We start from the raw sequence: 26280 nt of genomic DNA, 5'->3' as shown, positions 1-26280 counted from the left end.
GGAAGAACTTCCTGATCGTTAGAGCGATTCCTCAGTGGAACAGGCTTCCTCCTTGGGAGGTGGTGGGCTCTCCTTCCTTGGAGGTTTTTCAACAGAGGCTAGATGGCCATCTGACAGCAATGAAGATCCTGTGAATTTAGGGGGAGGGATTTGTGAGTTGTGAGCAATGGCCAGTAGTAATGTATGGCTGTTTATTTTATTTTTATTTTTTTTATTTATGTTATATTTATATCCCACCTATTCTATGCGGACTCAAGGCAGCTAACAACATAAAAATAAACAGTGGCAATATTAAAACAATAAAAAATGTATGGTTGTGAGAACTGGACCATAAGGAAGGCTGAGCGCAGAAGAATAGATGCTTTTGAGCTATGGTGCTGGAGAAGACTCTTGAGCATCCCTTGGATTGCAAGAAGATCAAATCAGTCAGTTCTAAGGGAAATCAACCCTGACTGTTCCCTGGAAGGTCAGATGCTGAAGCTCAAATCCTTTGGCCACCCAATGAGAAGGGAGCACTCACTGGAGAAGACTCTTGAGAGTCCCTTGGACTGCAAGAAGATCCAATCAGTCAGTTCTAAGGGAAATCAACCCTGACTGTTCCCTGGAAGGTCAGATGCTGAAGCTCAAATCCTTTGGCCACCCAGTGAGAAGGGAGCACTCACTGGAGAAGACTCTTGAGAGTCCCTTGGACTGCAAGAAGATCCAAGCAGTCAGTTCTAAGGGAAATCAACCCTGACTGTTCCCTGGAAGGTCAGATGCTGAAGCTCAAATCCTTTGGCCACCCAGTGAGAAGGGAGCACTCACTGGAGAAGACTCTTGAGAGTCCCTTGGACTGCAAGAAGATCCAATCAGTCAGTTCTAAGGGAAATCAACCCTGACTGTTCCCTGGAAGGTCAGATGCTGAAGCTGAAGCTCAAATACTTTGGCCATCAAATGAGAAGAGAGCCCTCACTGGAGAAGATCCTGATGCTGGGAAAGACAGAAGGCCAAAGAAGAAGGGGACGGCAAAAGAGGAGATGGCTGGACAGCGTTACTGATGTAACGAACACGAATTTGAGCAGACTTCGGAGGATGGTGGAAGACAGGAGGGCCTGGCGTGACTTGGTCCAGGGGGTTGCAAAGAGTCGGACTCGACTGTGCGACTGAACAACAACAGAAATTTGTGAATTTCCTGCCTTGTGCAGGGGGTTGGACTAAATGACCCTGGAGGTCCCTTCCAATTCTATGGTTCTATGATTCTATGTTCTTATGAAGACCAAGTCCTATGAAGAAAGGCTGAAGGAGCTGGTTCTATGAGGGCAGTTCCAGAGCCTTGGTAGGATACCTGGGGAGACAGGCTGTTAGAAGGTCTCTGCGCTTGGTATCCTTAAATGCTGTTGGGAGGGGAGGATAATTATTTTTTTCCTTGCATTTGCTAGAACGGGCAGATCCATGTGGGCTACCGGGACCTGATGGACAACTACCAGCTGCTCGTGGTGAACTTGGCCAAGCAGAGAGAGGAGAAGGACGTGAAGCTGGTCTTGAACCTTTTCCAATCCCTCCTGGATGAGTTTGCCCGCAGCTACGCCAAGAAGGAGCTGCTGGAGCATCATAAGGTTGGCCTTCCCTGCCTGGCGCTTTCGGGTCAGGGGTCTCTCCCAGGGTTGCTGGGCTGGGGGGAGGGGGCCTTTGGTGCATTCGCTGTAGAGCCCAACTTACTCCGGGAGGACCCTGAACTGCACCCAAGCCTGGGGCGTTTGTGTTGATAGGGGGGCGGGGTTTGCCTCCTCTTGCCCTGGGAATTCTGAAGCCCTGTGGTGTGTGGCTTTGCTTTAAGCCAGGGGTGTCAAACATGCAGCCCGGGGGCCAAATCAGGCCCCTGAGCGACCGGCTGTCATCTGCTTCCTTCTTCCTCTCTCTCGCTTCCTTCTGCATCACAGCTTGCTTTGCAAGGCTTGCTCAAACTGGAGAGCCAGTTTGGTGCGGAGAGCCAGTTTGGTGTAGTGGTTAAGCGTGCAGACTCTTATCTGGGAGAACTGGGTTTGATTCCCCACTCCTCCACTTGCACCTGCTAGCATGGCCTTGGGTCAGCCATAGCTCTGGCAGAGGTTGTCCTTGAAAGGGAAGCTGCTGGGAGAGCCCTCTCAGCCCCACCCACCTCACAGGGTGCCTGTTGTGGGGGAGGAAGGGAAAGGAGATTGTAGTCTGCTCTGAGACTCTCTCCTTGAAAGGGCAGCTGCTGTGAGATCCCTCTCCAGCCCCACCCACCCCACCTCACAGGGTGTCTGTTGTGAGGGAGGAAGGGAAAGGAGATTATGAGCCGCTCTGAGACTCTTCGAAGTGGAGGGCAGGATATAAATCCAATATCATCATCGTCTTCTTCTCAATCGCGCAGGAGCTGCAGAACAAAACCTCTATTTTCTCCATTGGCTGAGGCTCCTCCCTTGGGGAGGAAGGGGGCGGAGGGAGAGCTTGCTTTGCCAGGCTCTCTCAATCGCACAGCAGAGCTACTGAGCCAAGCCTCTCTTTCTTTTATTGGCTGAGGCTCCTCTCCCTCCTGGTCCCCTGGGGAAGGAAGGAAAGAGCCAGAGCTTCCTTTGCCCACTTCCCTGGATCCCATGGGAGAAATACAAAGAAAGCACCTTTGAGACCAATGAGTGCTAACATTTTAAGCGTGTTTTGAGGGTTTTTTTTTAAAAAAAATCTTTAATTGTGTTTGTCTGTGTCCTTATAAAGGTTATCTCTCTGCTACCTAATCTTAAATAGGTACACACACAGACTGGCTCAGTATGGCCCAACAAAGTCTCATTTATGTCAGATGTGGCCCTCATAACAAATGAGTTTAACACCCCTGCTTTAGACTGAACTGGCCTGGCTTTGTAGGAAGCGAGGGTGGGAGGAGGCGCAGCTGTGGGTTGTGGCAGGCCGCTCTGCTCCCCAGGGCAGAATGAGGCTGTCCACCCCCAGAAAGAATCTATCGTGGGCCCCCAGAGCGATGCCAACGGGTACCCTGGCCCTTGCCACCATCTTTCCCCATGCCTCCCAAGTGATTTAGAAAATGGGCAGGGCCAATTGAGGGCTTTACCCAGCAAGGCTTCTGATTGGCCGGTGGAGATTTGATTGGCTGTCCGGGTTTTTAAAAACCTTGTTTTGATGGCAGTTGCCACCACAGCACCATGATCATTACTGTGTGAGTAAAGGTAAGCCTTGGGAGACATTTTGTAGCCCCTCTGTGTCAGGATTCCCAAAGTGCTTAAAAAGGTGGGGGACCGTATCCCTACAACTGGGCCTCGTAATTGGGTCCCAGGCGGGACAGGAGGAAAATGGGAGTGTTCTTCAGCTTGCCAGCTCCCCATGGAGCAGCTGAAATCTCCACCCCACCCGGGTACCTCCAATGGAAAAGAACCCCTTGGCGGGGAAGAGGTGTGTGTTCCCTAAATGTTTTTGAGCACGGGCAGAATTCTAGCAGGAGCTGCTTTGCATATTAGGCCACACCCGCCTGATGTAGCCAATCTTCCAAGAGCTTAGAATCATAGAGTTGGAAGGGACCTCTAGGGTCGTCTAGTCCAACCCTCTGCACAATGCAGGAAACTCACAAACACCTCCCCCTAAATTCACAGGATCTTCATTGCTGTCAGGTAGCCATCCAACCTCTGTTGAAAAACCTCCAAGGAAGAAGAGCCCACCACCTCCCGAGGAAGCCTGTTCCACTGAGGAACCGCTCTAAACTCACAAACACCTCCCCCTAAATTCACAGGATCCTCATTGCTTACAAGGCTCTTTTTTATAAGCTCTGGGAGGATTGGCTACATCAGAAGAAGAAGAAGACTGCAGATTTATACCCCGCCCTTCTCTCTGAATCAGAGACTCAGAGTGGCTTACAATCTCCTATATCTTCTCCCCCCACAACAGACACCCTATGAGGTGGGTGGGACTGAGAGGGCTCTCACAGCAGCTGCCCTTTCAAGGACAGAGTCTCAGAGCAGCCTACAATCTCCTTTCCCTTCCTCCCCCACAACAAACACCCTGTGAGGTGGGTGGGGCTGAGAGCGCACTCCCAGAAGCTGCCCTTTCAAGGACAGAGTCTCAGAGCAGCCTACAATCTCCTTTCCCTTCCTCCGCCACAACAGACACTCTGTGAGGTAGGTGGGGCTGAGAGAGCTCTCCCAGAAGCTGCCCTTTCAGGGACAACTCTGAGAGAGCTATGGCTGGCCCGAGGCCATTCCAGCAGGTGCAAGTGGAGGAGTGGGGAATCAAACCCGGTTCTCCCAGATAAGAGTCCGCGCACTTCACCAAACTGGCTCTCACACCAAACTGGCTCTCTCAATCAGGGGTGTGTGGCCTAATATGCAAAGGAGCTCCTGCTAGAATTCCACCCCTACTTTTGAGACCAGCCCAAGGAAGGCAGGCCAGTATTGGGGAGAGGACCCAAGGCTCATGTGCCCCTTTCGTCTTTTCCTCCAACAGCAGAGCAAAGCCCAGAAGAAGAAACGGAAGCAGGAGCGAGTGGTGAGTGGAGTCTTGCCGGGGGAGGGAAAGGGTGTGAGGGCTGGAGCCACCTCCCATGGGCCCAGCAGGGTGGTGGGAGGAGCATCATTGGGGCTTGGTGCTCTCCCTGCCGGGAGCCCTGCTCTCACCCGCCACCCTCTCCTCCTCTTGGTCTGCCAGGTGGAAGAGCTCCTCGGCCACGTCTTCGTGAGCTACCAAGTGAACATCCTCCAGTCCTGTGAGCAATGCAGCTCCTACATCTGGCCCATGGAGAAGGCCTGCCTTTGCAGCAGTGAGTGGGGCAATGGGGGGGGGGGGGTTGGCCCAGGGAGGCAGAGATGACTGCACAGTGACGGGAGAGCCCCTCCCCACCCAGAGGAGGAGGCTGGACATTCTCTGCCAGCCACCACCCAAGGGAGTGAGAAACCAAGTATAAACTGTGAATTAATTAACGGAGAAAAACTCGGAACACAACTTGGTAATCTAATTGCAAAATTTTGAAGACAAAAACTTATAAACTAAACAACAATAGCTTAAAGATATACAACACAAGAAGTGAAAGGTCAAAAGTTCAACCTAATTACAATGAAGTGACAATTAACAATTCTATCAAAATTACATTAATTTATTTAGCCAAGTCCTTTTAATAATGTCAGTTTCCAGCTTCTTAAAAACTCATGACGATTCATCCATTCCAACGGACTGAATTAAAGAAGAAGATGATGATATTGAATTTATAGCCAATATACCCTGGGGGAGGAAGGGAAAGGAGATTGTAGGCTGCTCTGAGACTCTGTCCTTGAAAGGGGAGCTTCTGGGAGAGCCCTCTCAGCCCCACCCTCCTCACAGGGTGTCTGGTGTGGGGGAAGAAGGGAAAGGAGATTGTAGGCCACTCTGAGACTCTGTCCTTGAAAGGGCAGCTTCTGTGAGAGCTCTCTCTGTTCCACCCACCTCACAGGGTGTCTGTTGTGGGGGAAGAAGGGAAAGGAGATTGTAGGCCACTCTGAGACTCTGTCCTTGAAAGGGCAGCTTCTGTGAGAGCTCAGTCAGCCCCACCCGCCTCAAAGGGTGTCTGTTGTGGGGGAAGAAGGGAAAGGAGATTGTAGGCCGCTCTGAGACCCTGTCCTTGAAAGGGCAGCTTCTGGGAGAGGTCTCGCAGCCCCACCCACCTCACAGGGTGTCTGTTGTGGGGGAGGAAGGGAAAGGAGATTGTAGGCCACTCTGGGACTCTGTCCTTGAAAGGGCAGCTTCTGGGAGAGGTCTCGCAGCCCCACCCGCCTCACAGGGTGTCTATTGTGGGGGAGGAAGGGAAAGAAGATTGTAGGCCACTCTGGGACTCTGTCCTTGAAAGGACAGCTTCTGGGAGACCTCTCTCAGCCCCACCCATCTCACAGGGTGTCTGCTGTGGGGAAGGAAGGGAAAGGAGATTGTAGGCCGCTCTGAGCCTCTGTCCTGGAAAGAGCAGCTTCTTGGAGAGCTCTTTCCATCCCCATCTGCCTCACAGGGTGTCTGTTGTGGGGGAGGAAGTGAAAGGAGATTGTAGGCCGCTCTGAGACTCTGTCCTTGAAAGGGCAGCTTCTGGGAGAGCTCTCTCATCCCCACTTGCCTCACAGGGTGTCTATTGTGGGGGAGGAAGAGAAAAGAGATGGTAGGCCGCTCTGGGACTCTATCCTTGAAAGGGCAGCTTCTGGGAGAGCCCTCTCAGCCCCATCTGCCTCACAGGGTGTCTGTTGTGGGGCAGGAAGGGAAAGCAGATTGTAGGCCGCTCTGAGCCTCTGTCCTTGAAAGGGCAGCTTCTGGGAGAGCTCTCTCAACCTCACCCGCCTCACAGGGTGACTGCTGTGGGGGGAGAAGATATAGGAGATTTTAAACCGCTCTGAGCCTCTTATTCAGAGAGAAGGGCGGGGCATAAATCTGCAATTCTTCTTCAAAATCTTGGGGGGTCCCTTGCAAATGATCTTGGAGCACCCACCCCACCACCCACAGCTCCCCCCCCCGCAGCCCGCAGGCCCCTTCTCCAAAGCCCCCTTGACAAAGCTGCGGGGGAGAGGCAAAGAGAGGCAAACTTGGCAACAGCACCAGCAGCAGCCGCACCAGGCAAGTCGGGCAAAGAGCGGCTCAGTGGCTGGCTGTGTGTACAGGCTGGGAGGGCAGGAAGCAGGGGGGAAACGGCGGGGCGGGGAGCCGGACCAGGGCCCCTAAAGGCATGGGGGCCCACCAGCCAGAGCCTCCTTGACCTCATTGTTACTCCAGTCCTGGTTGGAAGGACTGGCGGCTGCCACCCTGTTTTGCGAGCCCGCCTCCCTTGGTTTCTGCACAGGAAGCCCGTCTGCCTTGGCTCTCTCCTGCTCTGGGGGAGGCCTTCTCCGTTTCTGCCCCAGCAGCCTCTGCTTTCCTTGAAATAGGCAATCTAGAAAAAGCAAAAGCATTTTCTGTGTTTCTGTGATGCTTTCGTGGCTCAAGGAAATACGAAAAGCACTCGGCTCCTTTATATATTTTATTGAGTTTTGAAAATATACGAGTTAATATCAATATTAATAGTCGTATACAAATAATCTTATGGAATCGGGTTATAAACAAGCATAAATACTTGCGTACGTACAATAAAATATCTAGGAAGGATTTTAAGTTATATAGATGTGTCTAGATATGTAGACCATTTTCTATCCAAGGAGAGAGATCAAGATGAAAACAAGATTGAAGTAAAGGCAATAATTCCTGCGTCAAAATACAGTCAATCTAATTGAACCCATATTATCATTAAACTACTAAGTAAGCGTTGCTAGGAATTCTTAACTGCCTAAGTAATTTTTATGCAAACTGTTACAGATTATTCCAAAAATCACTATCAAATAATTACTATTAGGTAATGCCAATTACTATTACAATTACAATTAGATAGTGCCAATTTACAATACTGACTCGTTGGCTTGCCAATCCCCCAGGCTCCTTCCCGTCCCCAGTCAGCTGGCCGGCAGGGGGAAGCCCCGCCCCCAAAGCCAGCATGTGACTTTCCACCTCTAGAGGCTCCAGTCTCCCATTGGAAAGGCTTCCTCTTGGGATGGGGTGTCTGTGTTACTTGGAAGAAGTTGGCAGCAACTCATGAGTAGAGAGGCCAACCCCTCGCTTCAGAGTGGCTAGAAATGGGGGCGGGGGGGAATGTCTGCTTCATTATTCCCTATGTGATCGATTCTCATAGGGTATAATGGAGAATTAATGTGGAGGTATTGGGGACTCTGTGGGGGCTGTGTTTTGAGGTAGAGGCACCAAATTTTCAGCATAGCATCTAGTGCCTTTCCCCAAAATACCCCCCCAAGTTTCAAAATAAAAGAAGGTACCCCTATCTTTCATTATTTCCTATGGAAGGAAGGCATTTAAAAAGGTGTTCTGTTCCTTTAAATGTGATGGCCAGAACTCCCTTGGAGTTCAATTATGCTTGTCACACCCCAATATCTCCTGGCTCCACCCCCAATATCTCCTGGCTCCACCCCCAAAGTCTCCCGGCTCCACCCCCAAAGTCCCCAGATATTTCTCGAATTGGCAACCCTATTGACTCGAACCAAACTCGAACCAATGTTGACTCGAGTCAGTATTGTAAATTGGCACTATTTGGGTTTATGGCTTGTACTTTGAATTTGTTTATGAACTGTATAAATTGTTTTCAACTTTTGAAATATTTAGTCGTGAGCCTAGTGCTTTTCATATTTCCGGTTTTTCACAGCTTCCTCTTTTGTGGACTGACCGTCATTGTTCAAGGGGCTTCACATGTTACCTTCTTGTGCCGGCAGCCGCCCTATAAGGGAGGTCAGGATTCTGATTCCCAGCAGCCTGAGGCCGCGGGTGGGGCTTGGGGGAAGTCTCAGAGGAGACAGGCCCTTCACAGTAAGCATCCAGTGGTCCAATTCTGCGGCAGAGCAGGGACTAGAACCTGGGTCTCTCCGATCCTAGACTGACATGGTAACCAACAGCTCTCCCTTGCTGGCTCTTGTAGCTAGATGGCGAAGGGGGAGCTGATGGGATCTGCTCTAACAGGCCCCCCTTTCTCTCTCGCCCCCTCCAGTCTGCAAGCTGACTTGCCACAAGAAGTGCCTGTCCCGGATCCAGAGTGCCTGCGTGTCGTCCTCGGGGAAGAAGGTAGGATGAGGCCTCCGTCGTGCGCCAGGCCTACTGCAAGTGAGGTGGAAGCCCATGTTATGTCACTGCTCCATGGTAGCATTTTCTTGGCTGCCTTCCCGCGACAAGGTCCACAAAGGGCTGCTGGGGAAACAGAGCCCCAGTGCCTCCTCTGGGGCAGCAGGGGGCAGAATGGTTCTTCGTTTAGCCAAGACTCCCACATGTAGGCCCCGGGTCCTCAGAAACAAACAAAAATACCCCTGCCCCAGAGGAAGGAAGCAAGCGTGTCGATCTAGAACAGGGGTGGTCAAACTTGCTTAACATAAGAGCCACATAGGATGAACGAACAGGGCGTCTATTGTGGGAGAGGAAGGGAAAGGAGATTATAAGCTGCTCTGAGCCTCTGTCCTTGAAAGGGCAGCTTCTGGGAGAGCTCGCTCAGCCCCACTCACCTCACAAGGTGTCTGTTCTGGGGGAAGAAGGGAAAGGAGATTGTAGGCCGCTCTGAGACTCTGTCCTTGAAAGGGCAGCTTCTGGGAGAGCTCTCTCAGCCCCACCTACCTCAAAAGGTGTCTGTTCTGGGGGAAGAAGGGAAAGGAGATTGTAGGCCGCTCTGAGACTCTGTCCTTGAAAGGGCAGCTTCTGGGAGAGCTGTCTCAGCTCCACCCACCTCACAAGGTGTCTGTTCTGGGGGGAGAAGGGAAAGGAGATTGTAGGCCGCTCTGTAAGACTGTCCTTGAAAGGGCAGCTTCTGGGAGAGCTCTCTCAGCCCCACCCACCTCAAAATGTGTCTGTTCTGGGGGAAGAAGGGAAAGGAGATTGTAGGCCGCTCTGAGACTCTGTCCTTGAAAGGGCAGCTTCTGGGAGAGCTGTCTCAGCCCCACCCACCTCACAAGGTGTCTGTTCTGGGGGAAGAAGGGAAAGGAGATTGTAGGCCGCTCTGAGACTCTGTCCTTGAAAGGGCAGCTTCTGGGAGAGCTCTCTCAACCCCACCCACCTCACAAGGTGTCTGTTCTGGGGGAAGAAGGGAAAGGAGATTGTAGGCTGCTCTGAGCCTCTGTCCTTGAAAGGTCAGCTTCTGGGAGAGCTCTCTCAGCCCCACCCACCTCACAAGGTGTCTGTTCTGGGAGAAGAAGGGAAAGGAGATTGTAGGCCGCTCTGAGACTCTGTCCTTGAAAGGGCAGCTTCTGGGGAGAGCTCACTCAGCCCCATCCACCTCACAGGGTGTCTGTTGTGGGGGGAGAAGATATAGGAGATTGTAAGCTGCTCTGAGTCTCTGATTCAGAGAGAAGGGCGGGGTATAAATCTAGAGTTGTCTTCTTCTTGCCCCAGGAGGACCAAGAGGTGGAGCCCCGTCACTTTGGGGTGTCCGTGAGTGCCTTGACCAGCGAGAAGAACTCTGTCCCTGTTGTCATGGAAAAGCTCTTGGAGTACGTGGAGATGCACGGCCTCTACACCGAAGGCATCTACCGGAAGTCAGGCTCTGCGAATCGCATGAGGGAGCTAAAGCAAGCCCTGCAGGCAGGTGAGTTTGGAGCTGCCACTTTTGGGGGGTGGTGTGTCCTCTAGGGAGAATTCCTCCCCCCCCCCCCCCCCGCAGCGTGGAACATTTGGCCATGCAGAGAAATCCTGCCCTTCTCTTCCCTCCCAGACCCAAACGCAGTGCGGCTGGAGAATTACCCGGTTCACACCATCGCGGGCATCTTCAAACAGTGGCTGCGGGAATTGCCCGACCCGCTCATGACCTTTGCCCACTACAACGACTTCCTCCGGGCAGTGGGTGAGTGTTCAGGGATGTGTGGGGTGCTTCATCAACCCCCCCAGTGGAGTTCCACACCTAGATGGTGGGACCAGGAAAAACTCCTGTTGTCCTGAACTCAGCACAACGAAGCCAAGGTCGTCTTTTGCGTCGCATTGCCGGTTTGGACATCAGTGCAGCTTTGCTTCTCGCTTGCTTTTTTGAGCAGGAGTCGTTTTGTAGAAAAATAGGCGGTAGAACTCATTAGCATAGCTCGTTAGCATATCCTGCCCCTCCCCTCAGCCAAAAGCAACCCCAGTGCAAGAAAAGAGAGCCCCGGGTGAGTGAAGCCTGCTTGGGCTGGCTTTGAGATCCAGCCAGCCCAAGCAGGCCTCGCTCGCCTGGGGCTCTCCTCCCCCACCCCCAGTCAAAAAACCAGCAAGCCACCCACTACCCAAAATCACATAAGAAGTGGAGAAAGGGTGGTGTGGGCTTCTCCAGTGGTTAATGCGGGCTTGTAGAGGCTAGGGGAAAACAAAAATATATACTTTGATAAAACAGCTAAACCATTTCGATACAAACCCTCAGAAAGGTTCAGGAGCTGCGTGGAGGCCTCTGATGGAGCGCCGCTGCTTTGAATTAACCTTCACCGGATTGTCCTGCCCTGCTGTTGACTTCCCCGGTGTCCCTTGAGATGAGCTGCAGGGCCTGAACGTGAGCCACCTTGAGTGTGGTGGGTTGGCCCAGTGGGATGCTGATTATCTGGAGATTGTTATGATGTTAGTATCACTATTTCTTAGATTTATATCCTGGCCTCTCCGCTGAAGCAGGCTCAGGGTGGCTCACAAGGAATAAAATCACAGAGAAACGATGATACATTCGAAGTCGTGCAACATTCAACATTCAGTAAATAACAAAACGGTTAAAACAGTATGCTGCTAGCATTGTTAATATCCCTTTCAAGGACAACTCTGCAAGAGCTCTGGCTGACCCAAGGCCATTCCAGTAGCTGCAAGTGGAGGAGTGAGGAATCAAACCCGGTTCTCCCAGATAAGAGTCCGCACGCTTAACCACCACACCAAAATAAAGCGCACAATTGTATCATCCCAAAACCATTGTGTCCCCCCCCCCCCGGTCCGTGATAAAATTGTCTTCCACAAAACCGGTCCCTGGTGCCAAAAAGGTTGGGAACCACTGCTCTAGGTATCCTTTAGTCAAAGGCTAACTGGAATAGTGTTGTCTTAGAAGGCTTGTGAGTTATGAGCCCCGTGGCGCAGAGCGATAAAGCTGCAGTACTGCAGTCAGAGCCCTCTGCTCACAACCTGAGTTCAATTCCAGCGGAAGCTGGTTCAGGTAGGCGGCTCCAGGTTGACTCAGCCTTCCATCCTTCCGAGGTCATTAAAATGAGTCCCCAGCTTGCTGGGGGAAAAGTGGAGATGACTGGGGAAGGCAATGGCAAGCCACCCCGTAAAAAGTCTGCTGTGAAAGCAACGTCACCCCAGTGTCGAAAATGACTGGTGCTTGCACAGGGGACTGCCTTTACCTTTACAAGGTTTGTGGAACTGGAATAGGTCCCGCAAGGCTCTAATCTCTTCCGGTAGCTGGTTCCACCATAAAAGGTAAAGGTCGTCCCCTGTGCAAGCACCAGTCGTTTTTGACTCTGGGGTGATGTTGCTTTCCCAACGTTTTCATGGCAGACTTTTTACGAGGTGGTTTGCCATTGCCTTCCCCAGTCCTCTACACTTTCCCCCCAGCAAGCTGGGGGCTCATTTGACCGACCTCGGAAGGATGGAAGGCTGAGTCAACCTGGAGCTGGCTACGTGAACGCAGCTTCCGCCGGGGATCGAACTCAGGCCGTGAGCAGAGGGCTCCGACTGCGGTACTGCAGCTTTAGCACTCTGCACCACAGGGCTCCACCAGGAGGGGGCCACGATCGAGAAGGTTCTCTTCCCGGTGGATTTTAGCTTTGCCTCCCTGGGCCCGGGGTTCGATAACAGATTTTGTGATCCAGATCTAAGTGTGGGGGTGGGGGGAGACAGTCCCTAAGGTAAGGAGATCCTCGGCTACGGCTGTAACCCTGCTGCTGCGTATCAGCCCCCTGCAGCTGCTGGCAAAACGTGTCCTTCCTTCCTCTCCACTCTTGCAGAACTCCCCGGGAAGCAAGAGCGGCTCTGTGCCATCTACAGCGTCCTGGAGCAACTCCCACAGGCCAACCACAACACCTTGGAGAGGCTTGTCTTCCACCTGGTCAAGTAAGGAAGAGGGTCTTTCTTGAATCCTTTGTCCTCTGCCCGTTCTTCTTTGGGGCATCCTGCAGAGCCACAATCCCGTGAGGTCCTCGTGGCAGGAGTGGGAAGGTCTGAAGGCAGCCTCCGCACTAGCGGCTTGTGGGTGCTGTGATGCCCACCCGCACCTTTTCCCCGGTGCACCCCAATTGTTTCTAGAAGGTGCTCAGGGAAGGCTGGGTGGGGCATTTGTCCTGCAAAGCATCCGGGGGCTTGACTAGACAGTGCGGATTTTTAAAAACGTTTTGGCAGCAGTTTCCCAGCGCGGCCCCGAGATCTTCGTGGGGTGCCTCGAGGTCAGCTGCTACAAACAGTACCACTGAAAAACAGTGCAAATCCTAATATAATTTTAAGCCAGTGTATACAGTGTCTTCATAACCTTTCCTCCGAAAGAATTGCAATTCATTACAAAACATTAAAAATCAGTCGCTTCCACAGGGATTAGTAGTCTTTAAACAATTCCTTCCTTCGGTAAATAAAGTCGCTAATACAGTGCATGACACGTTCTGAAATCCTTTCCAGTAGGAAGGACCACGACATCTTCACCGCCTTCCTAAGATGTCCCCTCTAGATTTCAAGACATTTCAAGACTGGTCTTCTTCAGTTATCAGGCTGTCAAACCGGATCCCGATTTCAGTGACATCTAAGACAGGCTCAAGGTTCATAGCTTATAGTAGAAGGGAAGGTCGGAAGGCATTGTATACACTGGTTTAAAATTATATTAGAAGAAGATGATGATGATTTTGGATTATATCCCGCCCTATACTCTGAATCTCAGAGCGGTCACAATCTCCTCTACCTTCCCCCCACCACAACAAACACCCTGTGAGGTAGGTGGGGCTGAGAGAGCTCTCCCAGAAGCTGCCCTTTCATGGACAGAGAGGGGCCTACAATCTCCTTTCCCTTCCTCCCCCACAACAGACACCCTGTGAGGCAGGTGGGGCTGAGGGAGCTCTCCCAGAAGCTGCCCTTTCAAGGACAGAGTCTCAGAGCAGCCTACAATATCCTTTCCCTTCCTCGTCCACAACAGACACCCTGTGAAGGGGGTGGGGCTGAGAGAGCTCTCCCAGAAGCTGCCCTTTCAAGGACAATGTCTCAGAGCAACCTACAATCTCCTTTCCCTTCCTCCCCCACAACAGACACCCTGTGAGGCGGGTGGGGCTGAGAGAGCTCTCCCAGAAGCTGCCCTTTCAAGGACAGAGAGGGGCCTACAATCTCCTTTCCCTTCCTCCCCCACAACAGACACCCTGTGAGGCAGGTGGGGCTGAGGGAGCTCTCCCAGAAGCTGCCCTTTCAAGGACAGAGTCTCAGAGCAGCCTACAATATCCTTTCCCTTCCTCGTCCACAACAGACACCCTGTGAAGGGGGTGGGGCTGAGAGAGCTCTCCCAGAAGCTGCCCTTTCAAGGACAGAGTCTCAGAGCGGCTTACAATCTCCTAGATCTTCTCCCCCCACAACAGACACCCTGTGAGGTGGGTGGGGCTGGAGAGGGCTCTCACAGCAGCTGCCCTTTCAAGGACAACCTCTGCCAGAGCTCTGGCTGACCCAAGGCCATTCCAGCAGGTGGAAGTGGAGGAGTGGGGAATCAAACCTGGTTCTCCCAGATAAGAGAGCTCTGGCTGACCCAAGGCCATTCCAGCAGGTGCAGGTGGAGGAGTGGGGAATCAAACCCGGTTCTCCCAGATAAGAGAGCTCTGGCTGACCCAAGGCCAGTCCAGCAGGTGCAAGTGCAGGAGTGGGGAATCAAACCCGGTTCTCCCAGATAAGAGAGCTTTGGCTGACGCAAAGCCATTCCAGCAGCTGCAAGTGGAGGAGTGGGGAATCAAACCCGGTTCTCCCAGATAAGAGAGCTCTGGCTGACCCAAGGCCATTCCAGCAGGTGCAAGTGGAGGAGTGGGGAATCAAACCCGGTTCTCCCAGATAAGAGATCTCTGGCTGACCCAAGGCCATTCCAGCAGGTGCCAGTGAAGGAGTGGGGAATCAAACCCAGTTCTCCCAGATAAGAGATTGTGCACTTCACCACTACGCCAGACTGTCTCTCAATTTGGATTGAAGCATTTGCATTGTTTTTTCAATGCAGTATTTGTTTGCTTGCATTCCCGCTGAAACCCCTTCCTCTGTGGTGATTATAATACCAAGGTCAGCTGCAGCGGTTGTTCTGTGGCTGCGCCTTCCACGCTGTGTCAGAATTCCAAAGGTCTGGAGCACGAGGGAGGGGGAACTGCTGCGACCCAGAGCTTCCTGGCTCTCTGTGCTTCCTGAATCGTTTAGAAAGAGGGCTGAGGAGCACCTTAACGCCTCTTCTCTGCCGGAGGCAGTCCTGGGCTAGAGAGACCAAGGGCCAGGCGGTGTAGAACGCTGCTCCCTCCAGAAGTTCCCCTGCATGGATTCATGCTGCTCTTCTCCCTGTTTGTAGCTATTACTGGGGGAGCTGCTTTGGGCAGCCTGGCATCGGATCTGGCAGGGCTGTAATGCTGGCTGCACACTGTCCTTCAGCAGGGCTGCACACCGGAAGCCCTAGTTGTGGAACAGATCTGTGGAACTGAGAGAGAAGCATTTGCACAGATCTGACCAGACAGAGCTGGGTAACTGGTCCAAGAAGGGCCCTGTGAGTTCCTCAGGAGAGCCAGTTTGGTGTAGCGGTTCAGTGTGCGGACTCTTATCTGGGAGAACCGGGTTTGATTCCCCACTCCACCACTTGCAGCTGCTGGAATGGCCTTGGGTCAGCCAGAGCTCTCTTATCTGGGAGAACCGGGTTTGATTCCCCACTCCTCCACTTGCAGCTGCTGGAATGGCCTTGGGTCAGCCAGAGCTCTCTTATCTGGGAGAACCGGGATTGATTCCCCACTCCTCCACTTGCACCTGCTGGAATGGCCTTGGGTCAGCCAGAGCTCTCTTATCTGGGAGAACCGGGTTTGATTCCCCACTCCACCACTTGCAGCTGCTGGAATGGCCTTGGGTCAGCCAGAGCTCTCTTATCTGGGAGAACCGGGTTTGATTCCCCACTCCCCCACTTGCAGCTGCTGGAATGGCCTTGGGTCAGCCAGAGCTCTCTTATCTGGGAGAACCGGGTTTGATTCCCCACTCCTCCACTTGCACCTGCTGGAATGGCCTTGGGTCAGCCAGAGCTCTCTTATCTGGGAGAACCGGGTTTGATTCCCCACTCCACCACTTGCAGCTGCTGGAATGGCCTTGAGTCAGCCAGAGCTCTCTTATCTGGGAGAACCGGGTTTGATTCCCCACTCCTCCACTTGCAGCTGCTGGAATGGCCTTGGGTCAGCCAGAGCTCTCTTATCTGGGAGAACCGGGTTTGATTCCCCACTCCTCCACTTGCAGCTGCTAGAATGGCCTTGGGTCAGCCAGAGCTCTCTTATCTGGGAGAACCGGGTTTGATTCCCCACTCCACCACTTGCAGCTGCTGGAATGGCCTTGGGTCAGCCATAGCTCTGGCAGAGGTTGTCCTTGAATGGGCAGCTGCTGTGAGAGCTCTCTCCAGCCCCACCCACCTCACAGGGTATCTGTTGTGGGGGAGGAAAGTAGAGGAGATTGTAGGCCGCTCTGAGACTCTGTCCTTGAAAGGGCAGCTTCAGGGAGAGCTCTCTCAGCCCCACCTGCCTCACAGGGTGTCTGTTGTGGGGGAGGAAGGGAAAGGAGATTGTAGGTCGCTCTGAGCCTCTGTCCTTGAAAGGGCAGCTTCTGGGAGACCTCTCTCAGCCCCATCCGCCTCACAGGGTGTCTGTTGTGGGGGGAGAAGATATAGGAGATTGTAGGTCGCTCTGAGTCTCTGATTCAGAGAGAAGGGGTGGGTATAAATATGCAATTCTTCTTCAAACATAGTTTGGGACAACTGGACTTGTGAGCAAAGTGACTTGCAGCATGGCGGGGGGCGGAATTCCTGGCAGCCTGCTTAGAGTAGAAGTGACTACTTCTAGAAGGGAAAGGAGATTGTAGGTCGCTCTGAGCCTCTGTCCTTGAAAGGGCAGCTTCTGGGAGACCTCTCTCAGCCCCATCCGCCTCACAGGGTGTCTGTTGTGGGGGGAGAAGTTGTAGGAGATTGTAAGCCGCTCTGAGTCTCTGATTCAGACAGAAGGTTGGGGTATAAATCTGCAGTCTTCTCCTTCTCCTCCTCCAGTTGTGTGTAGTGGTTAAGTGTGCGGACTCCTATCTGGGAGAACTGGGTCTGACTCCCCACTCCTCCACTTGCAGCTGCTGGAATGGCCTTGGGTCAGCCCGAGCTCTGGCAGAGGTTGCCCTTGAAAGGGCAGCTTCTGGGAGAGCCCTCTCCAGCCCCACCCACCTCACAGGGTGTCTGTTGTGGGGGGAGAAGATATAGGAGATTGTAAGCCACTCTGAGACTCTGTCCTTGAAAGGGCAGCTTCTGTCAGAGCTCTCTCAGCCCCACCCACCTCACAGGGTGTCTGTTGTGGGGGGAGAAGATATAGGAGACTGCAGGTTGCTCTGAGTCTCTGATTCAGAGAGAAGGGCTGGGTATAAATATGCAATTCTTCTTCAAACATAGTTTGGGGCAACTGGACTTGTGAGCAAAGTGGCTTGCAGCATGGCGGGGGGGCGGGGGGCGGAATTCTGGGCAGCCTGCTTAGAGTAGAAGTGACTTCAGGGAAGAAACTGCCCCCAAGGACCAAGAACCGTTGGGGCAGGCTGTGTTTCTCAGACTGGAAACCTGGAAGGAGGATGGTGGCTGGCAGAGCCTAGTCCTGGGGCCCCAGAAGGGGTCTTGCGGCACCAGCGTTTCTGGGCTTGTCAGACGCCCCAGTTTCTCCTCTCCTGTGTCCTCTCCAGGGTGGCTCTGGTGGAAGACATCAACCGCATGTCCCCCAATGCCCTGGCGATTGTCTTCGCCCCCTGCCTCTTGCGCTGCCCGGACAACTCCGACCCCCTTACGAGCATGAAGGACGTCTCCAAAACCACCACGTGAGTTGGCCCGGGGACCACGGAGGGCCCAGCTGGGAGGGGCCGCAGCCCCGCTTTCTTTCTGCAAGCCCACCAGGGATAGGAGGAGCGTTCCGAGCTCAGCTTCTTGCCCCCTCCCACAATCAGCTGTTCTTCTCCTTGGAGAGAGATGCTTTTGCCCATTCCCCAAAGGGGCCGTAGAGCGCAGAGGAGGGAGCAGCCAGCAGGGGGAGGCAAAGGGAGGGGATGTTTACCTCACAGTGTGTGAGCCCCTCCAGCAGCCCCACTCCGCCCCTGCTGAGTGTCCCCCTAGGACTGAGGTCAGCGCATCTGGGCCCCACCGTCTGTGGCTGTGTCCTGCTCTCCCCGTTCCCCTCCGTCCTGCAAGGCACTGCTGAAGAAAGGCCGCTGTTTGATCATAAGAACATAAGAGAAGCCATGTTGGATCAGGCCAATGGCCCCTCCAGTCCAACACTCTGTGTCACATAAGAACATCAGAGAAGCCCTGTTGGATTAGGCCAGTGGCCCCTCCAGTCCAACACTCTGTGTCACATAAGAACATCAGAGAAGCCCTGTTGGATTAGGCCAGTGGCCCCTCCAGTCCAACACTCTGTGTCACATAAGAACATAAGAGAAGCCATGTTGGATCAGGCCAATGGCCCCTCCAGTCCAACACTCTGTGTCACATAAGAACATAAGAGGAGCCCTGTTGGATCAGGCCAATGGCCCATCCAGTCCAACACTCTGTGTCACATAAGAACATAAGAGAAGCCCTGTTGGATCAGGCCAGTGGCCCATCCAGTCCAACACTCTGTGTCACATAAGAACATAAGAGAAGCCCTGTTGGATCAGGCCAGTGGCCCCACCAGTCCAACACTCTGTGTCACATAAGAACATAAGAGAAGCCATGTTGGATCAGGCCAGTGGCCCATCCAGTCCAACACTCTGAGTCACATAAGAACATAAAAGAAGCCCTGTTGGATTAGGCCAGTGGCCCATCCAGTCCAACACTCTGAGTCACATAAGAACATAAAAGAAGCCCTATTGGATCAGGCCAATGGCCCATCCAGTCCAACACTCTGGGTCACAGAAGAACATAAGAGAAGCCATGTTGGATTAGGCCAGTGGCCCCTCCAGTCCAACACTCTGTGTCACAAAAGAACATAAGAGAAGCCATGTTGGATCATGCCAGTGGCCCCTCCAGTCCAACACTCTGTGTCACAAAAGAACATAAGAGAAGCCATGTTGGATCAGGCCAGTGGCCCATCCAGTACAACACTCTGTGTCACAAAAGAACAAAAGAGAAGCCATGTTGGATCAGGCCAGTGGCCCACCCAGTCCAACACTCTGTGTCACATAAGAACATAAGAGAAGCCATGTTGGATCAGGCCAGTGGCCCATCCAGTCCAACACTCTGTGTCACAAAAGAACATAAGAGAAGCCCTGTTGGATCAGGCCAGTGGCCCATCCAGTCCAACACTCTGTGTCACATAAGAACATAAGAGAAGCCATATTGGATCAGGCCAATGGCCCATCCAGTCCAACACTCTGTGTCACATAAGAACCTAAGAGAAGCCCTGTTGGATCAGGTCAATGGCCCCTCCAGTCCAACACTCTATGTCACAGAAGAACATAAAAGAAGCCATGTTGGATCAGGCCAATGCCCCATCCAGTCCAGCACTTTGTGTCACATAAGAACATAAGAGAAGCCATGTTGGATCAGGCCAGTGGCCCCTCCAGTCCAACACGCTGAGTCACATAAGAACATAAGAGGAGCCCTGTTGGATCAGGCCAATGGCCCATCCAGTCCAACACTCTGTGTCACATAAGAACATAAGAGAAGCCATGTTGGATCAGGCCAGTGGCCCATCCAGTCCAACACTCTGAGTCACATAAGAACATAAAAGAAGCCCTGTTGGATTAGGCCAGTGGCCCATCCAGTCCAACACTCTGAGTCACATAAGAACATAAAAGAAGCCCTGTTGGATCAGGCCAGTGGCCCATCCAGTCCAACACTCTGGGTCACAGAAGAACATAAGAGAAGCCATGTTGGATTAGGCCAGTGGCCCCTCCAGTCCAACACTCTGTGTCACAAAAGAACATAAGAGAAGCCATGTTGGATCAGGCCAGTGGCCCCTCCAGTCCAACACTCTGTGTCACAAAAGAACATAAGAGAAGCCATGTTGGATCAGGCCAGTGGCCCATCCAGTACAACACTCTGTGTCACAAAAGAACATAAGAGAAGCCATGTTGGATCAGGCCAGTGGCCCACCCAGTCCAACACTCTGTGTCACATAAGAACATAAGAGAAGCCATGTTGGATCAGGCCAGTGGCCCATCCAGTCCAACACTCTGTGTCACAAAAGAACATAAGAGAAGCCCTGTTGGATCAGGCCAGTGGCCCATCCAGTCCAACACTCTGTGTCACATAAGAACATAAGAGAAGCCATATTGGATCAGGCCAATGGCCCATCCAGTCCAACACTCTGTGTCACATAAGAACATAAGAGAAGCCCTGTTGGATCAGGTCAATGGCCCCTCCAGTCCAACACTCTATGTCACAGAAGAACATAAAAGAAGCCATGTTGGATCAGACCAATGGCCCATCCAGTCCAGCACTTTGTGTCACATAAGAACATAAGAGAAGCCATGTTGGATCAGGCCAATGGCCCATCCAGTCCAACACTCTGTGTCACATAAGAACATAAGAGAAGCCCTGCTGGATCAGGCCAATGGCCCCTCCAGTCCAGCACTCTGTGTCACATAAGAACATAAGAGAAGCCCTGTTGGATCAGGCCAATGGCCTATCCAGTCCAGCACTTTGTGTCACATAAGAACACAAGAGAAGCCCTGTTGGATCAGGCCAGTGGCCCCTCCAGTCCAACACTCTGTATCACATAAGAACATAAGAGAAGCCATGTTGGATCAGGCCAATGGCCCCTCCAGTCCAGCACTCTGTGTCACATAAGAACATAAGAGAAGCCCTGTTGGATCAGGCCAATGGCCCATCCATTCCAACACTCTGTGTCACATAAGAACAGAAGAGAAGCCTTGTCGGGTCATGCCAATGGCCCATCCAGTCCAACACTGTGTCACATAAGAACAAAAGAGAAGCCATTTTGAATCAGGCCAATGGCCCATCCAGTCCAACCCTCTGTGTCACATAAGAACAAAAGAGAAGCCATGTTGGGTCAGACCAATGGCCCATCCAGTCCCAACACTCTGTGTCACATAAGAACAGAAGAGAAGCCATGTTGGATCAGGCCAGTGGCCCATCCAGTCCAACACTCAGTGTCACATAAGAACAGAAGAGAAGCCCTGTTGGATCAGGCCAGTGGCCAATCCAGTCCAACACTCTTTGTCACATAAGAACAAAAGAGAAGCCATCTTGGATCAGGCCAATTGCCTATCCAGTCCAACACTCTGTGTCACACAGTAGCCAAAAAACCGAAGTGCCGTCAGGAGGTCCATCAGTGTGGCCAGAGCTCTAAAAGCCCTGTTGCCCCCCCCCCCCCCACCGAAGCATGAGGAATACAAAGCATCACTGCCACAGATCTAAGAACATAAGAGAAGCCATGTTGGATCAGGCCATTGGCCCATCCAGCCCAACACTGTGTGTTACAAAGGTAAAAAGTAAAGGTAGTTCCCTGTGCAAGAACCCATCGTTTCCGACTCTGGGGTGACATCGCATCACAACGTTTTCACGGCAGACTTTTCATGGGGTGGTTTGCCGTGGCCTTCCCCAGTCGTCTACACTTTCCCCCCAGCAAGCTGGGGACTCTTTTTACTTACCTCGGAAGGATGGAAGGAGTCAACTTAGAGCCGGCAACATGAACCCAGCTTCCACTGGGATCGAATTCAGGTCGTGAGCAGAGCTTAGGATTCCAGTGCTGCAGCTTTACCACTCTGCGCCACGGGGCTCTTACTCTGTGTCACAGAGTGGCCAAAAAAACCCAGGCAACCTCAGGAGGTCAACCAGTGGGGCCAGGACACTAGAAGCCCTACCACTGTGCCCCCCCAAGCACCAAGAAGGCAGAGCATCACTGCCGCAGACAGAACATAAGGGAAGCCATGCTGGATCAGGCCAGTGGCCCATCCAGTCTAACACTCTGTGTCACTTAATGGCCAAAAAACCAGGTGCCATCAGGAGGTCCACCAGTGGGGTCAGGACACTAGAAGCCCTCCCACTGTTGTCCCCCCCCCCCCCCAAGCACCAAGAAGGCAGAGCATTCCTGCCACAGACAGAACATAAGGGAAGCCATGTTGGATCAGGCCAGTGCCCCATCCAGTCCAACACTCTGTGTCACTCAGTGGCCAAAAAAACAGGTGCCATCAGGAGGTCCACCAGTAGGGCCAGAACACTAGAAGCCCTCCCACTGTTGTCCCCCCCCCCCCCCCAAGCACCAAGAAGGCAGAGCATTCCTGCCACAGACAGAACATAAGGGAAGCCATGTTGGATCAGGCCAGTGCCCCATCCAGTCCAACACTCTGTGTCACTCAGTGGCCAAAAAAACAGGTGCCATCAGGAGGTCCACCAGTAGGGCCAGAAAACTAGAAGCCCTCCCACTGTTGTCCCCCCCCCCCCCCCCAAGCACCAAGAAGGCAGAGCATCACTGCCGCAGACAGAACATAAGGGAAGCCATGCTGGATCAGGCCAGTGGCCCATCCAGTCTAACACTCTGTGTCACTTAATGGCCAAAAAACCAGGTGCCATCAGGAGGTCCACCAGTGGGGTCAGGACACTAGAAGCCCTCCCAAGCACCAAGAAGGCAGAGCATTCCTGCCACAGACAGAACATAAGGGAAGCCATGTTGGATCAGGCCAGTGCCCCATCCAGTCCAACACTCTGTGTCACACAGTGGCCAAAAACCCAGGTGCCATCAGGACATCCACCAGTGGGGCCAGGACACTAGAAGCCCTCCCACTGTCTCTCCCCCCCAGTACCAAGAATACAGAGCATCACTGCCCCAGACAGAGGGTTCCAACAATACGCTGTGGCTAAGAGCCACTGTCTGATCCTCTTCCCTCCCTGCAGATGTGTGGAGATGATCATAAAGGAGCAAATGAGGAAGTACAAGGTTAAGATGGACAACATCTGCCACCTGGAGGCAGAGGAGAGCATTTTCTTCCGGCGGCTGTCGCTGCTTGGGCAGAACACGGTGAGCAGGAGGCAGAGGGGTGCAGAGTCCTCGAGAGGGGGGACGGGGCAGGTGGTGTCCCAGGGGTAGCTCCAGATTCATTTTGCCTCCATCGATCAGCTGCTGGGTCCTCGTCGGTGTTCGCTGGGCCTCTCCGCCTGGGGAGTTGGGCAGGGGGAAAGCCTGTTTGTGGGCACCAGCAGCCTCCTGGACCCTGGGAGATGACAGCAGGGGCAGGGCCTGGTTGTCTGGGCAACAGAGGCAGGGAGATGCCCAGGGGCTTTGGGAGGAGCCAACTGAAGGGGCGAGGAAGACTGGGGTGGAGCGTGGAGGCGGGAGGAATCTGCGTCTCTAGAAGACGGGCTGCAGTTGCAGCCGGGCCCCAAAGACGCTCGAGCCGTTCATCGTGTGGGTCTCTGTTAGGACCTCTCTCTGCCCCACCCGAGGGCAGCTGGAAGAAACCTCTCTCTGCCTTGGTTGAACATGGTCTTCATCTTTCTTCCTTTATAGCTGTGGCCTGTAAAACTTGGTTTTTCTTCCCCCCGGGCTGGAGCACTGGTAGGTGCGAGGCCCAGTGTGTTGTCGGTGCATGAAAATTGTCCTCCCCTCCACCACCACCCCCCGTCCCCCCTCCACCCCTGCACGTGCTCTGGCTGCCTGCCTGCTGGGGTTGACTCACCGGCCACTCAACAAGACGTCACAAATTGGTGGTTGCAAGACTGGCTGGGGGGTGGGGTGTGCATGTTAAGTAGTGTTTTTCTTTCAAGAAAAGAGGGGTACCTGGTGGGGGCCCAGTCATGCTCAAAGATTCCCCCACCCTGGACTTGGAACCCTCTGGCACCAATCCCAAATATGTCGATTCGCTTGCCGGCCTTCTTATTTTTACTAGAATTCACAGGGTGTTTCTGTGGTTCGTGTTCGACATTGGTTTGTCGAACTGGCACGGGCTCTGGGAAGAACGGTTTGCAGAGTTGTGCCAATCACTCCCAAGTGTTCTCAAAGATTTCAGGTTTTCACGGCTGGCAACATCATTAGGGTTTGTAGAATCTTTCGGGCTCAAGTGCCGTGTTCTACTGGAGAGAGTTTTTCTTCCAGACGTTTTTCTTCCCCCCCACAAGCACCAAGAAGGCAGAGCATCACTCTGCAGACAGAACATAAGGGAAGCCATGTTGGATCAGGCCAGTGGCCCATCCAGTCCAACACTGTGTCACAGAAGAACAGAAGAGAAGCCATGTTGGATCAGGCCAGTGGCCCATCCAGTCCAACACTCTGTGTCACACACTGGCCAAAAAACCAGGTGCCATCAGGAGGTCCATCTGTGGGGCCAGGACACTAGAAGCCCTCCCACTGTTGTTTCCCCCCCCTCAAGCACCAAGAAGGCAGAGCATCACTGCCGCAGACAGAACATAAGGGAAGCCATGTGGGATCAGGCCAGTGGCCCATCCAGTCCAACACTCTGTGTCACTCAGTGGTCAAAAAACCAGCTGAGAACGAAACGTCTGGAAGAAAAACTTTCTCCAGTAGAACACGGCGCTTGAGCCTGAAAGATTCTACAAACCCTAACACTCCCAAGTGGTTCTTGCATTATAGATTGCATGGTAGACCAGACCCACGCTCTGTTCTCCTTGGCGGCCTTTCAAGTCCAGAGAGGGGCTGAAAGAAGCTGGTGAGCGGCAAATGTTTCTGGCCCCCCAGCAGACACCTGGCCCCCTTCTAAGAACGGTGAAAGGAGAGCCAGGGAGAGCATCTGGCCTCCGCCACAGCCCGACCTCACCTTCCTCTCTGTCTCTCAGAGCAAAAGCCCCCCCGGCCAAGGAGCAAGTGGCGGCGGCTCCCCCAAGCTGCTTTTACTGCCAGAGGAGGACGAGGCAGCAGAAGCCGACAATCGGGAAAAGGAGCTGTTGATGGAACGGATCCAGTCGATCAAGGAGGAGAAGTGAGTGTGGCCCGCAGGGAGCAGAACACAGAGATCGGGTTTGATTCCCCACTTCTCCACTTGCAGCTCCTGGAATGGCCTTGGGTCAGCCATAGCTCTCACAGGAGTTGTCCTTGAAAGGGCAGCTGCGGTGAGAGCCCTCTCACCCCCACCTGCCTCACAGGGTGTCTGTTGTGGGGGAGGAAGGGAAAGGAGATTGTAGGCTGCTCTGAGACTCTGTCCTTGAAAGGGCAGCTTCTAGGAGAGCCCTCTCAGCCCCACCTACCTCACAGGGTGTCTGTTGTGGGGGAGGAAGGGAAAGGAGATTGTGAGCCACTCTGAGATTCTGGAGGGCGAAATATAATTCCAGTGTCGTCTTCAGTGTCTTCTTTAAAATGGTCCCAGACAGATTCTGGAATGGCAAATTCACCAGCGGCTGCTGGTCATTATAGCTAACAGGAACCCCTCCGTCTCCATATGCGGAGGGAGGTGTGGGCTTCTTGCAGCAGAAAGACCCACAAGCCCCAGAGCTCTGCCTCGGGTGTGACCGAAGGCACCATATTCTTTTCAGCTCTCCCAGCTCCCATCTCACCTCATGGAGGTTTTTGTTGCTGTGTGATTTCGGCCTTGGCCTCGGCCCAGCCCGCCTCCACTGAAGAGGGAGAGTTGTGGTGGGGCAGTCCCTTTTCTGCCATGGGATGAGGTGTGGGGGCTTACTTGGCAGGTGCTGGGATAAATACTTCTGGTTTGGGAGGTTGTAACCACCTTTCTCCTGGCCAGGGAAGACATAACATATCGGCTGCCGGAACTCGACCAGCGGGCCTCTGATGAGGAGAACCTCGACTCGGAGACTTCGGCCAGCACCGAGAGCCTGCTAGAAGAGAGGGACGGTCACAGGGAACAGGCTGCTAAGTCTTAAGGTACCAACCTCCCCTCCTCCCTAAGGCTCCCTGGTGGCAGCTCTCTCAGCAGCCCTTACTGCCTTTTAAAGCGAGTCCTCACCGTGGGGCATTTTCTCTGAGAGCCAGTTTGGTGTAGTGGTGAAGTGTGCAGACTCTTATCTGGTAGAACTGGGTATGATTCCCCACTCCTCCACTTGCAGCTGCTGGCATGGCCTTGGGTCAGCCATAGCTCTCTTATCTGGGAGAACAGGGTTTGATTCCCCACTCCTCCACTTGCACCTGCTGGCATGGCCTTGGGTCAGCCATAGCTCTCTTATCTGGGAGAACAGGGTTTTATTCCCCACTCCTTCACTTGCACCTGCTGGCATGGCCTTCGGTCAGCCAGAGCTATTGCAGGAGTTGTCCTTGAAAGGGCAGCTTCTGGGAGAGCTCTCTCAGCCCCACCCACCTTACAAGGTGCCTGTTGTGGGGGAGGAAGGGAAAGGAGATTGTAGGCCGCTCTGAGACTCTGCCCTTGAAAGGGCAGCTTCTGGGCGATCCCTCTCAGCCCCACCCACCTCACAGAGTGTCTGTTCTGGGGGAGGAAGGAAAAGGAGATTGTAGGCTGCTCTGAGACTCTGAGTGGAGAGTGGAATATTAATCCAATGTTGTCTTCTTCTCATTTTGTCCCTCCCTTCCAGTGCCTTCAACCCGCCTCCAGAGATTCAGTGGGATCGGCAAGGGTTTTGCCATTCCCAGCCACAGCAAACTGCTTTCCCTCCGCTTTGGCCGTACGGTGCCTGCTGTCTTCTCCGGCCTCCCCAGGAGAGAC

At 53.3% G+C, this 26280-nt stretch overlaps 1 protein-coding gene across 1 annotated transcript in view; it reads left to right on the top strand.

The window, feature by feature from the left end:
- MYO9B (myosin IXB) overlaps positions 1-25494 on the top strand; it is a 113789-nt gene extending 88295 nt beyond the window's left edge. Inside the window, exons 29-40 of the mRNA XM_060232757.1 lie at positions 1419-1595; positions 4447-4488; positions 4648-4759; positions 8528-8601; positions 9913-10105; positions 10232-10360; positions 12465-12570; positions 17404-17535; positions 22550-22673; positions 23163-23210; positions 24446-24588; positions 25348-25494. Of these exons, the coding sequence (XP_060088740.1) occupies positions 1419-1595; positions 4447-4488; positions 4648-4759; positions 8528-8601; positions 9913-10105; positions 10232-10360; positions 12465-12570; positions 17404-17535; positions 22550-22673; positions 23163-23210; positions 24446-24588; positions 25348-25486 (1419 nt within the window). The 3' untranslated portion in view covers positions 25487-25494. The remainder of the gene's footprint in view (positions 1-1418; positions 1596-4446; positions 4489-4647; positions 4760-8527; positions 8602-9912; positions 10106-10231; positions 10361-12464; positions 12571-17403; positions 17536-22549; positions 22674-23162; positions 23211-24445; positions 24589-25347) is intronic.
- The last annotated feature ends 786 nt before the right edge of the window (positions 25495-26280 follow it).

The sequence above is a fragment of the Heteronotia binoei genome, chromosome 2 (genome assembly GCF_032191835.1).
Source record: "Heteronotia binoei isolate CCM8104 ecotype False Entrance Well chromosome 2, APGP_CSIRO_Hbin_v1, whole genome shotgun sequence".
Lineage (NCBI taxonomy): Eukaryota > Metazoa > Chordata > Lepidosauria > Squamata > Gekkonidae > Heteronotia > Heteronotia binoei.
The sequence above is the reverse complement of the archived record's forward strand: the minus strand, read 5'-3'. Positions and strand labels throughout refer to the sequence as shown.